This window comes from Perca flavescens, chromosome 8 (assembly GCF_004354835.1).
Source record: "Perca flavescens isolate YP-PL-M2 chromosome 8, PFLA_1.0, whole genome shotgun sequence".
NCBI lineage: Eukaryota > Metazoa > Chordata > Actinopteri > Perciformes > Percidae > Perca > Perca flavescens.
Genome location: NC_041338.1, coordinates 30,203,681 through 30,220,038, shown reverse-complemented (window position 1 = coordinate 30,220,038; position 16,358 = coordinate 30,203,681). Strand labels below are relative to the sequence as shown.

The window sequence follows — 16,358 nt, the reverse complement described above, 5'->3', positions numbered from 1 at the left end:
GAGGGGGGGGAATCAGAGAGAGAGAGAGAGATATATAGGTGGAGGTGAAACTAATATCAATATGCGGTTTTATCTTTGACCTAAAGCTTTTACACAAAGTTTTCACAAGGTACATATTTTTAATCAACAAACTTTGTTAAAATCCAACTTGACCGGTTTTGCAAAAACAAGATCCACCTGATACTATTTCAAGTATGTCAGGAGTTTTTGTTGCTGTAATGTGAGACAGCAGCTATTCTTTTCCTTCATGTGCTTGTATTGCCACCTAGTGGATTTTGAGTTTGTAGCAGCAAAAAAAAAAAAAACAAAAGAACAAAGAATTGTCCTTGAATTCACAGTTCTCAAAATAACAAAATAGCAGCTATGCACATGGGAATACTTCAGAAGAAAAAAAAAAAAAGCTTAGAAGAGTGATTGCTTTCTCCCATTTGTGAGAGGTTTCCAATTTTGAGGTTGTTCAAGAGTTGGGGAAATTACATTTAAAACTTTACCCAAGCTGCCCATTTAGGTTTACTGGAACGAGAGCGGAGACAGATTAGTTTGGATCAGAGCTGAGAGAATAGAAGTTAATGCATTTACCTGGTGAAGAAGATAGTTGCCTCAGCATCTGTGTTGTGGGGCTGCAGGGCATCAAACACATACTTTAGATCCTGAGAGCCGGTCAGCTCTGGGAGGCCTGAGGACGTCATCTACAACACAAATTTACACACAGATTTACCCATCTATTGCCCATCACTGTGTACAGTAACCAAGTAACCAAGATTATTAGGTCTTAATTAACTTAATTAACAGCGCAAAATAATAGCAAGATAATGCCATAAAAGTACTACAATTAAATGTTTTGGTTTTCAGGCTGCTAATAATTTTGCATGATGCATCTATTGCATTTTGCATTGATTGCAATTAGCTATACTCATGTTTACATGTATTTTACTTTTCCCTCATTGACTGTTTTAATATATTATTATTTATACAATACAAATACCAGAAGACATTCTTTTAAGAAACATCAAGAGGTCATATATTTCAGCATATTCCATAATCTGAAATTTCCAGGACAAAAGTGAAGCACTGATTTATTATGAAGGCCCAATTTATTCCTTATTTTGGCTCTTGCAGGTGCAAAAGAAAAGGGTTCCGCTTAACAATGAGGACACATCTTGCAGCATGAGTCAGCTGCAAGATGCAAAAACAAGAATGTTGAACTGCACCATAACTAGAGCTGCAATGATAGTCAATTAATCAATTAGTTAGTTGACGTAAAAATGAATCTGCAACTATTTTGTAAATTGATTAACCTCGTCGTCCCTGTTTACAGCTTCTGCAATATGAGGATTTGCAGCTTTTCTTTGTTTTATATTATTTTATGGGGTTTGCGTTTGCGTGTGAGTGTGTGTGTGTGTGTGAGTGTGTGTGAGAGTGTGTGTGTGTGTGTGTGTGTGTGTTGTCTCACCAGTGACAACAGGTTGAGGAAAAGCCCAGAGTGCTTGCGGATGAGGTTGTAGGACTGGCAACACAAGTCTACAAACAGCTGGAAGCGACTGGTGGGACGCTCGCCTCCGTTGATGACGTACGCCATGTCAGAGGTCAGAACGAACGGAGCACGGTCCCTGATGGGAAAGAAGGAGGGGAGGAGTGGTTTTAAATTCAGCTTCTGAGTCCAGAAGTTTTATAAAAAAAAAAGTGTTTGTGAATCAAAGGTCTTTAGTGTAAATCTTTGGGACAATCTGGATCAGGAGAGTACTAAAACACTAACACTAAAACTACCAAATGGGCACCCCTTAAACAAGTTACTACAACACCTTAAAATATTTCAGTGGAGATGCTCAGAGGCTAAAAATAGGAATAGAAGAGTGTGGTTGTAGGGCAGCCCACCAGCTGGGAATGAGTGCAGTGTGTGAGCTTTGAACCAGATCATGCTTGAAAATATACATTAATCTTAGAGTAGAAATACAGTAAATCCTACACATGAAATTCAGCGACTCACAAAGGAATTGTTGGTCAGTGAATATCTTAATGATGAGAACAAATGATACATGTGTTAAATAATTCCCTCTGGTGGTCTTTCGTAACAATTCACTTGGGCCATAAAGCTTTAGTGTCTATGTTCTCATCAACTTGACGTATTCCTTTAAGATTCTGTGTTTTCCCCACTGAAGTCAAGTGGTTTAGGATCTTTCACCTATTATATGATAACTACCTTGTAATAAAAACAAAAAGACACAAGTACACCCTTCTGGAAAGACCTTTAAACCCTGACAGCACACCAAATATGTTTTATTTGACAAGCACTTGGACACGTTCATACACGCAAACACGTGATAAAGAGAATGATCTGATTTTCACCTTTTAAAGCTGCCAAACATCTGGGCGTGACCCAGGAACTTGCCAAAGTCGATGTGGAACATGTGACCAGTGGAGCGCAGCATGATATTGTCATTATGACGATCACAGATGCCCAGTACGTAGGTTGCCACACAGCATCCTGCACATGAGTAGATGAAGTTCTCGGATGCCTAAAAAAGGTGGAGTAGGTAAAGAGAGATGCACAAAGAGAAGAAAAGAACAAATATGAATATTCAGTGTGAGGCACAGGCTTTAGGTATTGTTTGGCTGGCTACATAGCAAGTACTGCCATGATGTACTGCAATACGGATTTTGTTTGGGAGGGCAAAAATCCTAAATGCCTCACAAGGAAGTAAAGTTTCTGACCAGAGGGACTAAAGATGCCTTCAGATGATAAGAAATTTGCTCTTCGCTCACCACGAGGTAGGGCGCAGAGCATAGTGCAGACACTTACAGAGGCAAAACGCAGCGCAGGTATAGGACACATCATCATCGCCTCTGGCTACGCCACATAAAAGCTGTTATCTCAGTGGTTTCTCTTTAAAAAAGGTTAGCGGCAACCAAGGTCAAAGTTTAAATAATTTGAACCAAGGATATCGCTTCCGCCACTGGCACGGCCAGCGCAGTGCGGCTTTGCTGCTGATTATGTGTGGGCGGCTTAAATATATTCCCTACTTTTCCAGATGTTTCAAGCAAACCCAGAAATTATGAAATTCTTTTGCAGACTTCCCAGAGAGGAAGAGCTCCATATAGCTCAAGTTTGCAAGTTGTGGTTTCTCTTTTATTAGTCATATGTAAGTTCACACAGGGTCAACGTTACAATGAAATGTATTGGACAAGAGAACAGGTCAGCTCAGCAATAATATAAGCATATATCTGATGGTGTCACAAGTTCTACAACTACTATAAACTTCAAGTACAACAACGGTGTGTTTTTAACTCCTACAGAGCCAACTCATTATGTCAAAGGAAAATTATGGTTTTAATATTTGAGCTGGCTTGAAATGTGAGTGTGCACACATGCTTTATGTGTTTTACCTTCTCATACTCATCCTCAGCAGGGTTGTACTTGCGGAGCCACTCTGCCAGCGGTTTGTCCTTGAAGGATCCGGTGACGCCGTACTCCACCTGGATCTTTCTCAGGGTGTCGGAGGACGGCACCAGCTCCACCATGCCTAAACAACACATCACAACTTCTATTAACGCAAGTGAAAAAAAGCACACAACAGTCAGCTCTGTATTGGTTCGATAATGGTGTTGTATTGCTGTAATGACGATGCCATTGCATTGCATGTCTGCTTGTTATATTCAGCTGTTACAAGTACTGTATTATAGGACTGTATTCATTAGGTCTGCCATCTTACAGCAACTGCATACTTCCTTCCTTCTTATAATATAGTAAAGAGCTTATCTGTTCTTGCCATGGCCATGGCGATTTTAATTTCAGAGAGAAAGGTAATTTCCTTTCTGAAGAAGTGCAGAAGTTATTATTCTTCTTGCATTTTTGGCAGTTACCAAACACAGCAGGTGCATTGCCACCTCATTCTTGACTGGATAAGGACTGACTCTGATTTGCATGTAGCCCACAAAAACAAAAAAAAATGAGATTGCAATGAGATTTGTGATCTGGCCAACAGACATATACGTATATATTTGGGTAAATCAAAGGGTCTTAAATTTGACTTGAAACTCTTGAAACAACAAGTGTAAACGGGCCTTCTGTATGCATTTGACGGTTACCTTTGTCCTTGCCAGTGGAGATGCATTTAAAGTTGACAATGCGGAGGTCCAGCCCCTCCTGCAGCCAGATGCGATCCATGATGCGGATCATCTGAAGAGCCAACATGTCCTGCCTCAGGTCCTCTCCAACCTGACACACAAACATTACATCAAAACACTGCAATAACTTTTATTGTTATTGGTTGGCTTTCACTTCAGCCACCAGGGGGCGCAGTGTTCAGATAAGATTTATTTATATAGCACATTTCAGCAACAGGGCAATTCAAAGTTCCAACAAGCAAGCAACATTTTAGATGTAGCTGGTGATAACTCCAAAGTTTAAACCAGTGGAGCCTGTGTAAAAGAGCCTCAAGAACCAGTTCTCACGTATATATACACCACACTGTGTGTGGGTAAAGTACCTTGAACATAACATTGATCTCTTGTCCCAGTGGGTCGGCATTGACCAGGGCCAGCTTTAGGGGAACTGCGTTGGAGTTGAAGAAGGAGCAGGCCTACACACACACACACAAACAGACAGTATTGATTTTTATATCCTGCACTACATCATGCTGTTCTGTTGTTACCAAGATCCAGCTTTAACACAGCATATAATCCCTGTCTTTCTTTGTTGTTGTCTTTATATCTTTTTGATTTATTATGAGACATGTTTTTAAAGCCACTTTTGTCTCACTTACCCAGAGGCCACATAATGTAGGTCATCATTATGCTCCTCCAAAAATGTCACCATCCAATGACTACTACTACTGTCTGGATCATTTCCTTAAAGTCATGTCTAACTAGGGAGGTATGCCAGAAGCCTGGGCTATACAAAATTATACCCAGATAGATTCAGCAAAGGAAGGTCTTCTTAGAAACTACTTTATCTCCAACAATTCATTTTGTGGCAAGTAGTGTTCCTCTTCTTACTTAGGAGGGTACGTGCAGCTATTAGGACAAGTAACATCAAAAGTATCTCATTATCTGTATGAGATATTTGAGAATATACGCATGCATGTGTTTTATATTTTGGAGAAACTGTAGCTTAATGAGCTTATTTTCTCGGCGGTTTGAACCACAGAGGTTTTACAAAAAGTTATGTGGCTGTTTTATGTTTCCCGACCGACTGTTCCATTGAGGTTTTCTTATCTCCTGCTTTGTGTATTTATATTCAATGTAACAGGTATGAATTCACTACTGCTTATTCTTTGCGGATCGGGTACGTCCTGTGTGGCGAGAAAGGTGTATTGAACTATTATAAAGAATAACTGAATAGTGCGTTGTTTTTTTTATGCAATATTGACAACCTCTCATTATATATGGCCTTTATGTGTGTATGTTACCTTGACGTTTAGCTCCTTGGCCACCAGGCTGGGGCTGAGGGGCATCCGGCAGCTGTTCCTCTGAAAAAAGTTCTGAACATTTTCAAGGCCCTCCTGCAGTGCCACCTGAACACACAAAAACACACACAGAAATGCTATAACACACGCACATACACAATATAGTAAATATTACAGTCAGGTCACACACACACACACACACACACACACACACACACCTGTCGTGTAGACCCCCCAGCCTGTCTGACTCTCTCGGCCACGGCTCCTAGCAGGGTGACCAGGTGAGTCTGCTTCTCCAGCTCCGCCCTCAGCTTAACTCCACACAGACACAGCAGGGCACCCAGCACCCGCTCATAGCGTTGTCCAAAGGCAGGATCCTGCACCGCATCCTTCAGCAGCCTGCAGCCATTACACACATCACAACAGACAAACTTTATTGGACACTATCTTTCACAAATGGTCACTTTCCCTCAAGCCTATTTTGCGTGATCAGCATCAAATTGCTTAAAATCATGTAAAATTCTTCTTCTTCTTCCTGATTTCCAACTCAGTAACAACTTAGTTCAGTGCTGGGAGTTGGATTCAACAGGTCACCTACAGTACTATTACTAAATTGTCTACAAAGAGCCTCAGCACTGAGATCATCATATAAAGGTTTTTAATAGCAAGGCATCTCTTAGTGTTACTAAGGAATTTAAATGACCCTCTTAATGGGCAAATAAAAGCAAAATGCTGTATGGCCATTCTTACAAGCCACTGAATAACACAGGAAATTAGGCAACCATTTGGTAAGATAGGTTTGATAAATAGTAGGGCTGCCACCTCTTAGTCGATTAGTCGACTAATCGGTCGTTTTGGTCTTAGTCAACTAAGATTTCTTTAGTCGATTAGTTTTTTTTAATGCTTATTAATGCTTAATTACTTATTTGCAAGAAACTTCTGAGCACATTTATGGTAAACACAAGATTTAAAGTGGTGCTTTTGCAGGATTAATTGTGGAGAAACTCAGTTTTACAAATGGTTAATTAACTACATTTATATTGTGCTTTTCTAGTCTTAACCACCTCTCAAAGCACACAGCTCTGTCAATTAAATCAACTAATCGATTAGTCGACAAAATTGTATAAGTGTTAGTCGACTAAGAATTTCTTTAGGCGATGACAGCCCTAATAAATAGTGATATAAACAGCAATCTAAACACATTACCAAGTGTATTTATTTTGGTGCTCACGGTGCTCTTGAAATACAACTTTTTTTTTGCAACATTTCCTTTCAGTTGTTTGTTAGGAAACAGCTTGGACCGCTGGTTGCTGTTTTTTTAGTGCTGATGCAAACTCACCAATAGAGGTAGTGGGCAATGTTGATGTTGCCTTGTGCTCTGGACAGCAGGAACATGACAAGGGCATTCTTTAGGTGACACTCAAACTTTAATGCCTGTTAAGAGACAAAAGAGAAAGATGACTCATCATGATAGATGGAAGAATTGAGAGTAAAAGACGGTGAATACATGAGAGAGACAAGTTGAGTAATAAGTGAATGACTGGGTGAATGAATATGTGAGAGTGAGTATTTTAAAATTGCATGTGGAGTATGTGTTTGTGTGTGTCTTTTTAGCAGAGTTTTACCTGTACTAGCTGTGGCAGGTAGTCAGCCAGCTCATCATCACTGCTCTTCTCAATCCAACTAACAGCCACATTTCTCACTTCTGTATCTGCAAACCTACACACGCGCACACACACACGCGCACACACACACGCGCACACACACACACGCGCACACACACACACACACACACACACACACACACACACACACACACACACACACCAAACAAAAATCTGCTTAACAGAAAAGAACCTTTTTTCCTCACTTTAAACTTGACTTTGGCCTCACCAAGGAACATGAAAACACACATAATAAACACCATTTTAATAATAAAAGAGAGCAAGCAATTCAATGTTAAAACACATTCAATTATATTTTTATTATAGTGACCAAAAAGGAACCAAAAAAACCAACCCTGTACTAACCCTACACTGTATTTTATACAGTAATGGAAGACTATTATTAAAACATCTAACCTGGTAGAATATATACTTTGAATAAAGTTTTTTAAATATTCATATCATTTTAAATTTCTGAAGGACTTGCGGTGCCATAGACCAAATGTGTGTTTGAGTGTTGAACACAGAACATACTTTGAGTCGAGTAGCTCTAGCGCAGTGACGGGGGGCAGAGGGGGCCAGTGATGCAGAAGGGAGTGGATGTGAGCCATGCTGGCCCAGTCCCAGCTGGGCGCACTGGCCAGCACCTTGGGGAGGCTGCTGGGGTGGTCCTTCCGACAGTGGAGCCGATGGTCCCATAGGATCTGGTGGTCTGCCCGCTTCAGCCTGGAGACAGAGCAAAAAGACGGAAAGAGAAGATGGATGGTATGGTATTTACAAAAAAAAGTAAATAAATTGCACTCACAAATGCAATTTCAGTTATGTATCATTTTATGAGATTTATCTAAATCAAATTTGTCATGTTGTCTTTCAGTGTTTAAAAACCTCTAGGTTTCAACACTGTGTAAATAAACTTACAGAAAATATTAAACTTTTTATTTTATTTAACCTTTATTTATCCAGATATGCAACGACCTGTAGTCCTAGTAGACGACTCCAAATGACAAGTTGACTTGACAGGATCAACAATAATGTTCAAAACAGACAGCCGAGAAAGAGCCCTTCAATAGAATCACACAAGAACTCAGAACATCTGAGAAAATCTGCGAAGTGTAAGAGATATTCTGTACACTTGTTTAAAAGTGCAACTCAATGTGCATTTAGGCAAGAAATATAAACTTCCACCATCTTCAGATGAAATCCTCAGTGGCCATAAGTGTTAGACTAGTTATTCAGGATGACTTGAGTGTTTGGAAATGTGAAACTCATTGAAAAAATAAAAGAGCTGACATGTTCACTGTTCAGTGAGTAATCTTTCTTGTGCAAATAAAGGTGCGAGAATGCAATCATATCTTCAGATTTAAGAGTGATGACACTTAACAAACCACACAAGGGAACAAAATTTATTTAACACCATTGAAGAAGTGTGAAATTTCTTGGCTAGTGTCCTGTCCATAAGTGCTGTGAAATCCAAAGTAGGTCTGTGGCACCACAATGTCACTTTTTAAAGCAGTGCTTTAAGCAAAGGAATTGAGGTTAAATATCTCTGTTAGCTAGCATTTGCCTCTCTGAAGTTGCCAGTGTTGTTCTCTGATCTCCCTGTAGAAATAAAAACGTGCATTTCTTGTTCAGCGATTGATGGAATATCACACACATGACTGATTCCGACGGTTCCACAAGTCTTGTGCCCACAGAGGCTAGAGAGATGAATGGGCAGTACAGAAAGCAGGCGGTGAGAGCCCAGTGAGAGAGCGCTCTGTGCTAAAGTGCCGGTTGAGTCTTATGGGTGTTGGCAGAGTGGAAGAGATTTGGCTGGCAGCAGGCATAAGAGAGCATTTAGCTGGGCCTGGATCAGCTGGAAGAGAACAGACACACTGGAGCAGACAACATACAGGCGTTTATGGGGAGCTGTGGCTGGCAAGTCAGTGGCATCTTTTAAAATCTCTTCTCAAATCTAGTAAGTCCGACGAATTTTGGGTGGGCTGAGAGACGGACAAAAAGCGCTCTGCTGAAGGGGATCAATCTAACCAGAAATAGTGTTTGTGCATGTTTATTAGAACTCATAACACTGAGTACTTTAAGTCTACAAAAAGCCCAATTATAATTTGGAAGCACATACAGTACACTCAACATTAAAAGTGTTCAAAAGTGTGGTTTTGATTCAATGACAAACACTCTGACACTCAAACTTAGTGACGTTGTCCTGAACACGGCCTTAGACTCAGTTATCCACATAGTGGCAAGTTGCAAAAATTCAATATCATATTTTGTTGTTTTTGACTCATGCTCATTTTAATCCAAATTTGAGAAGTTACTACACTATCCATCACTTGCTTCGAGCCTTTTTGTGTTTGTACAAGAAGCAGGTCTGTTTTGCACATCAAGCTGAGCAACATTAGACCACCTCTCTAGTGGCATTGAAGCTGGGGAGGTAGAATTTAAAGAAACGCCAGAGGAAGTAGAGTGAGACCTCCTCCTGCAGCTCTCTCACAGTCACCTCTCTGTCCAGCCCCTCCCATGAGGCAAGCACATGTATACAGCGGCTTCATACAGTAACATTTACGACTACTAATCATTGATGTCATCCCGATGACATGCCGCAATTCTATGACAACAACGTGCCACTTTCTTTGTAAAGCCCTTTGAGATCATACTGTGATTCAAGGATCTAGTTAGCTACTTTTTCTTTTTTAAACATACTTTATTAATCCCACAAGGGAAATTACAATTTTCTCTTTTCACTCTGTTAGTAACACACATTACACACAGGCCTTAAAATACACACATGCTCAGGACCTATACATGTATACAAATGGAGAGATGTCCCCGTGAGGGGGCTGCGACTGCCCATGGTGGGCGCCTCGAGCAGTTGGGGGTTCGGTGCCTTGCTCAAGGGCACCTTGGTAGTGCCCAGGAGGTGAACTGGAACACATGAACTTGAAATAGCTGCAGCTGTGAGCTAGGGTTAGCATTAGGCTAATCTACTGGCTGTTCTGCCGCGTTACCGTTTTCCTCTCACACCTCATCAGAACACGGAGGCTGTGTGAGAGAAAAGGTAAACACGACAAATGAGCCTGTGTTCGTGCTAGGCTAAAGGCTAACCCAAGCAGCCTAGCTGTCCTGACAGCATTGTCCGCTCCCTGGACAATAAACTGGACTACATTTTTACACAATTTCGTTTCTATATGAACTGTATGTAGATGTATGACAATAAAGTCTCTCTTATCTAATAGTTTAGCCTTGAATTAGCTGCAGCCCTGAGCGTCTGGCTACCACTTGAATTACAATATGCTAACAAATTATTATAATTTGTTTTGCCCAAATGATGCAAAAAATGAAGTGCCTACCCAAGCTTTAAATTATGTCAGTGCTTTTATTTATAATCCGTCCTGTAAACCAACTGAAGTGAAGGGAAAAAGCAGAAAAGGCTGACACATTTATTGTTAGAAATGTTTATATTTACTATTAGATTGTAATTTCTCGTTATACAGTAGTTCTGTAAACATGAGGCAGATTCTCTTACCCAAAATTAGAAGCTCGGCTGCAGATTTTCTCCAGTTTGCGTCGCAGATCAGGATCCAGCTCCTCCAGTGTATGCTCCAGTCTGGGCTCTTCCTTGGGTCCCACGTATAAAACGTCCAACGCTGAGTTGGGGAAGTCGACCTGACGGTATCACAAATACCAGATTTGGGATCAGTTTATTCCTTTACAGTAACTGTAATTTAAGAATACCCATTTCACAGATGCACCCGGTTTCTTTTTTTTGTAAGGAAGTAACTGGGGGACAATTTTTTTTTGACAGAAACAAAGCCCAAATGGTCTTTGGTCTGTAAAATTATAAAATTCCAGGCTTGCTCCTTGCAACTAAATCCCCTACCACTACTTATGCTCCTACTACAGATGCTACTAGCACCACCACCAACCTGTAGTACTATTCTCTCTGCAGACACCCTTTTGCGGTTGCCTGTAGAGCCGGCAGCAGCAGCAGCTCCCTGGGCAGAAGTCCACAGACACAACAACCTGCTGCCCTTGGCAAGCACCCTGCAAAAACACAGTCACATACACACAATAAACTACAACAACTAAACAATCAGGGTTAAGCAATCTAATAAACAGCTAATAAAACAAGTACTTAATTCCTGCTGACTGACCATGTGCACAGGCAGTGCCTATTTTCAGTACATCTTTCATAACTGAGTGATTTCATATTGTATAACAAGTGGGGCATCTACTCAAATGGCATGCAAAAACATGACCAGCCACCACCGGCTGTTCCTCTCTCCTCACCGTCTGAAGTCAAAGAGCGGCATAGAGACTTTGCCTAGCAGCTCTGGAGCTTTCCTCTGTTTGTTGGAGTCGGGGGAGCTGCTGGCATTCTCATTCAGCACCCCGAACAGAGTCAGGCTCAGTATGGACTCCAATGGGAGAACAGCTACTGCTATGGGGAAGTTGATCCTTGGAGAGACAAGGACAGTGTTAGCAGCATGGAAAGATAGTGCAAACAGCATGTTGTTCTTGTTGTTGTTCTTGTTGTTGTTGTTAGGGAAAAGTCAAAGAGGAGAGGAGAGGAGCCAAGGCAACTCACAGTTCGTCCCATTTGATGTGGTAGAAGAAGCTTTTGTATGTGCCCACTCTCTTGGACTGGACCGGTTTAAACAGGTTCTTGCCATTGTGGGTGAGGGAACACATCAGGAAGTACTTCTCATAACTGCAACAAAACAACACAATAAGTATTGCTACTGTGCCTACAGGTCTTTAGGTGCACATACTGTATGTGGCTGTGACTGATCAGAGGCTCTGTCAGATATTTAAACAGCCAGTAGATTTGACAAAAACCCTTACAATTTTTTGAAGAAACAATTTGACCTATGCTTGTTACGTGAATGCTCATTGGTTGCTACTGTACAAGACAGGACAACACTCTGCAGGAGTGCCATATTAGTGCATGTAGGTTTGTAAAATTCCCATTTAGTTTGGTCTTAATCCAAAACACTACGAGCATGCTTGCCTGTTTTCAGCAGTGCCCAGTGTCACAGATTTACAGTAAAATGCTTTCACTTGGAAGCAACTGGAGAGGGGGGAGGAGGGAGTGCCTTGCTCAAGAGACACTCAGGTAAGTAAGGAAGGGGACAGCATCTTGTGCATGTACCCCAACCAGACTTTCCATCAGTTTAGGACTTGAACCAGCAACCTATTGGTCTAAATCAGACCACCCATAACACTGACTGCCTATGCAGTCCTGGTATTATTAGGTCCTGAACACCCACACCCACCCACACCCACACCCACACACACACACACGTGCTTTCAGTAATTCTCATTAGACCGCAGTGATTCTCAGGATGATTTTTCTAGAACCTCCTTCATCATTTATTTATCCAGGGAAGCTACTCTGCACCTGCCCACACAGACCTGAGAAGAGGGTTAATCAGGCAACATTAATGAGAACACCTGTGTGGGTGGAACATGCCTGTGCAGCGGATTTAAGACTATAAAAAAACTTTCCTTTACAGTCACACATATTTACACCTGAAGCTGCCCAGTGCCACTCCAGTCTGTTATTATGGTCACTGCAGGTTAAGCCTTAGGGCTTCGCTCAAGGGCACCTCAGTATTGATACTAAGGGGCAAGGGTAAGCACTATTTTGTCAATTTCTGTACCTATATTTATCCTGCTAGTCCAGGTGTTGAACCAGCAACCTTCATGTCAAAAGTGTGCTTCTCCACCACTGCTCCAAAATGGGTAGAGCCATGTACTAATAGAGCCAACTCCATATACTAATAAACCTTTTTCACAGCAAATGTTTGCAATTGTCATATCAGTTTAAGTACAGGTGGAACTACACTCCCTCATTGTCCTGAGAAGAGGTCTAATCAGGCAAAATAAGTGGAAAACACTGTGTGGGTTGACCATCTGTGTAGAGGATTTAAAACTATACTGTAAAACAGCTATTTATTACCTTACCTCTATACTATTGTATTAATTGAAAAAAACCTCCAATAATTACAATTAAAGAGAAAGTTGTATGCACATTTTGCTGTAAAGACAAGAGGTTCCAGATGTGATGTAGTAAAAATCAGCATTTATAGTTGCACAACTCAACCACACATCCAAAAATAACCTCTGTTTCAAATAAAGATGCATATGCAAGTGGAGAGTGAAAATACAAGTTACATAATTTCACTACTACAGGCTTGATCCACTGCTCAGTGCCATCTGTGTTGGCAGCCCCACCACAAATCACAGTGTCTCAATGCTGGCAATGCCGTGGCATCTACCGAGTCTCCAGATGGATAACACACCAGCCACAACAACGCCATACACTCAGATCTCAATAAGGCAGCATCATAGTAACACCGCAACAAAATACTGGCTGGAGAATACTGTGCTCGCTGGGCCCCTCTGGCATTGGGTTGTGAGGAGCTAAATATTTTTTGGAAAATATCTTTGGAATGACTGTCACTGCAGCAATATTTGCTGCTGTCTTAAAATAGCTGCAGGAAGAGGCTGCGCTGGAGTAAATAGGCCTGTTATTAAGCAGTTCCTCTCTTTATGAAGGCCTCTCTGGTTGACTAGAAAATTACCATGGAAAGAAGGGACTGCAGCAGTTCTTAAAGACAACTAAACCTGCTTCCATCTTACAGTCAGGGTTACGGTTCCTTTTTATTTTAACTGCTTCACTTTTAATCCAACCTTAATCTCTTGACCAGACTTGGTTTTGGTTGGCGTTCACCATGATGTATAAAATGTTTGTGCTTCGGCAATAAAACAACAAAGTTGTTTGTCTAGCTGATGACTATTCTTCATGAGGACAATAAGTGAAATGAAAGTGGCACTGAATTGATTCGGTTACATTATATTACCATATTCACCTTTCTGTGCAATTTCATTGTATTCCTTTGTTTCTAGACTTTCAGAACCTATGCAACTGTGGAACGGCTCGTCAGAAATGTGCTGATCCGGGTCACTGATGAGGGACAGAGCTGGGAACGGAAAATTTGTCTCAGCTCTGTGGCCCAGACACAGGAGATAAAGTCAGGGTGAAACTGGACACTGGCATGGAAAGACGTGGGGAGTAACACCGGAGCCGTTTGTTTAGTCGAAGAAAACAACACTATGTGCTGTGACAGCACAATGGCAAGATTGTGCTGTGATGTTCCAAAAATACTCTCCTTGGTCCTAACTGCTTAAAAATACATCATAAAACCTTAATCTAGAGAGGTTGCTTGTAAATGTAAGTTGCTGCTGTTGCACTAATTGTAAGTACTTGACAAACAAGGTAATTATAATTCTATACTGCCTTCTGTCTTCATCTTTGATCTTGCAAAAGTGCAATTAAGTGAAATGTGGGTGGCACTAATAATACTGAACGTGGGTGATCATGCAAGAACAAACGCATGAATAAAGGCTTTGATTATCCTACGGCAAAGGATAGAGTACTTCAACTATTAACAGTTTTCATTTCACAAAAGACTGCAAAATACATCTAACTGCATGGTCTATGTGGCTGCACACCCTATGGGGAAGTATAGAAACCACAGTATTTTCTTCCTCTGAATGTTTACCTGCTGACCCAGTTGGCCGGGATACCGTGCAAGGCGAACAAAGTGAACTGAAGGTGGTCTGTGGTGCCAGAAGCTGCTTTGCTGCTCTTCCCTTCTACGCCTTCCCCGTCTGCAGCTTGGGGCACTGAAGGTGAACTGAAGGAAGGGGATGGGGGGCAGAAGGAGCGCAAGTAGAGCTTGGCCAAGTCATAGACAGCCTGTGTCAGTAAGGCCAGGCCCTCCTCCACTGGACTGGTGTGACCTGTCAGAGTCAGGTAGGGATCGGTTTGAGGTCATATCATGGTAATTTTTGGGACTGCAAACACAGTTATTGGAAGATGCTAGCAGCGGAATAAACCTATTTACTTTTAAATAAAACTTTTACTAAGCTTTTCATAACTAAAATAAAGCAACTTCAGACACTGACTTTAATAAAGATGTATCTGATATATTACAGATAAGTATTTTTGTCTGCAATATATATCTTTACACCACAGTGAAATACATAATTGTATGCTGCCACCCCCAGGTACTTAATAAGCTGCCCATGATGGGCAAACAAAAGTGTAACTGTGCGTGCGCGCATGTGTGCGTGCGCGCATGTGTGCGTGCGCGCATGTGTGCGTGAGTGAGTGAGTGTGTATGCATGCATAACTTACCATTTGATGATTGACCAGACGATGTGGACCCCATCTAAAAAGCAAAAATGCTGGTCTTAGAAAGACATACATCTAAACAATGCTACGTATGAATATGTGAAGCATGCAGTATGTGTCAAGAGCCCACCTTGGGTGAGCGTGTCCTGGGTAAATTGACGGAGTGTCGCAGCCTTTTGATGGCCTCTGTAATGGCTTGCGTCTCCACCTCATCCAGAGCACCGCATAGGTTCTTCAAAGTCTGCACCACCCGGTCCACAGTCTTATACTGGGTACTCTGAAAACAGAGATACAGAGCAGGTTGTGTGTAAAAGGGATATCCCCCTGATGTGTACTTTTGTTTTAAGCTCGTCTTTAAACAGTGAAACTCATTGTTTAACACAATAAATCACGAGGTCTCTGTGAGAGGACAACCACCAACAATTCATCAAACAGACTCATTTAAACAGTATTTCAAACTCAAACCAGCCTACTGTGTGTGAACGAGGCTCAAAACAAATAAATGTTGATGCCATTATCAGGATTAAGTTGGGTTGAGGGCGGAGCGTAGTTTAGCTATGGTTCAGTCTGCATTCAATTACTCCACAATAACTCACACTGGCTGAAAACCAGATGTGCCATTTCTCGAAACCCTGCATATTCTAACATTTATGTTATGTGAAATATTTGAATTGACACAAAAACCTTCGGGAGATGTGAAAACATGGTTTGGTAACCTTGCATTATATTATTAAAAATCAATACTTTCTACACATTTCAGTAGGGTACAGATACTGTGGATACATAACTAGCTGCACACATATAAGTTAATGTTGTCATTATCTTAACAGTATACAAACACTCACTGAGGGACGGACAATGAGTGTACAGCACAATACCAGGTAATACAATAGATTGTTTGTTTTCCAAACTAAAGACCTGAAAATCATCAAAATAATTTTCTTCTTCTTTGAAGACCTGAACAGGGGCGACATATACCTCATTTTGTTGGCAGATGTCGACTTGATTATGATAGCCTTCTAAATAATCAGCCAGGCCTTGTCTGCAAAAAGACACACAAAGAGAGATAAGTGTGGAATGAGAAATGAC

General features: G+C 41.2%; 1 protein-coding gene across 2 annotated transcripts in view; it reads right to left on the bottom strand.

Moving 5' to 3' along the window:
• Nucleotides 1-16,358, bottom strand: part of pik3c2a (phosphatidylinositol-4-phosphate 3-kinase, catalytic subunit type 2 alpha) — a 49,234-nt gene that overhangs the window by 4,340 nt on the left and 28,536 nt on the right. For both annotated transcript variants that reach the window (XM_028584647.1, XM_028584648.1), the window contains exons 8-26: nt 16,248-16,311; nt 15,400-15,546; nt 15,273-15,306; nt 14,635-14,875; nt 11,655-11,777; nt 11,357-11,524; nt 10,993-11,110; nt 10,593-10,732; nt 7,604-7,795; nt 7,031-7,124; nt 6,745-6,839; nt 5,624-5,804; nt 5,409-5,513; nt 4,488-4,580; nt 4,087-4,216; nt 3,385-3,521; nt 2,347-2,516; nt 1,454-1,610; nt 580-689 (exon numbers count right to left, since the gene is read on the bottom strand). In XM_028584647.1, the coding sequence (XP_028440448.1) occupies nt 580-689; nt 1,454-1,610; nt 2,347-2,516; nt 3,385-3,521; nt 4,087-4,216; nt 4,488-4,580; nt 5,409-5,513; nt 5,624-5,804; nt 6,745-6,839; nt 7,031-7,124; nt 7,604-7,795; nt 10,593-10,732; nt 10,993-11,110; nt 11,357-11,524; nt 11,655-11,777; nt 14,635-14,875; nt 15,273-15,306; nt 15,400-15,546; nt 16,248-16,311 (2,499 nt within the window). The remainder of the gene's footprint in view (nt 1-579; nt 690-1,453; nt 1,611-2,346; nt 2,517-3,384; nt 3,522-4,086; nt 4,217-4,487; nt 4,581-5,408; nt 5,514-5,623; nt 5,805-6,744; nt 6,840-7,030; nt 7,125-7,603; nt 7,796-10,592; nt 10,733-10,992; nt 11,111-11,356; nt 11,525-11,654; nt 11,778-14,634; nt 14,876-15,272; nt 15,307-15,399; nt 15,547-16,247; nt 16,312-16,358) is intronic.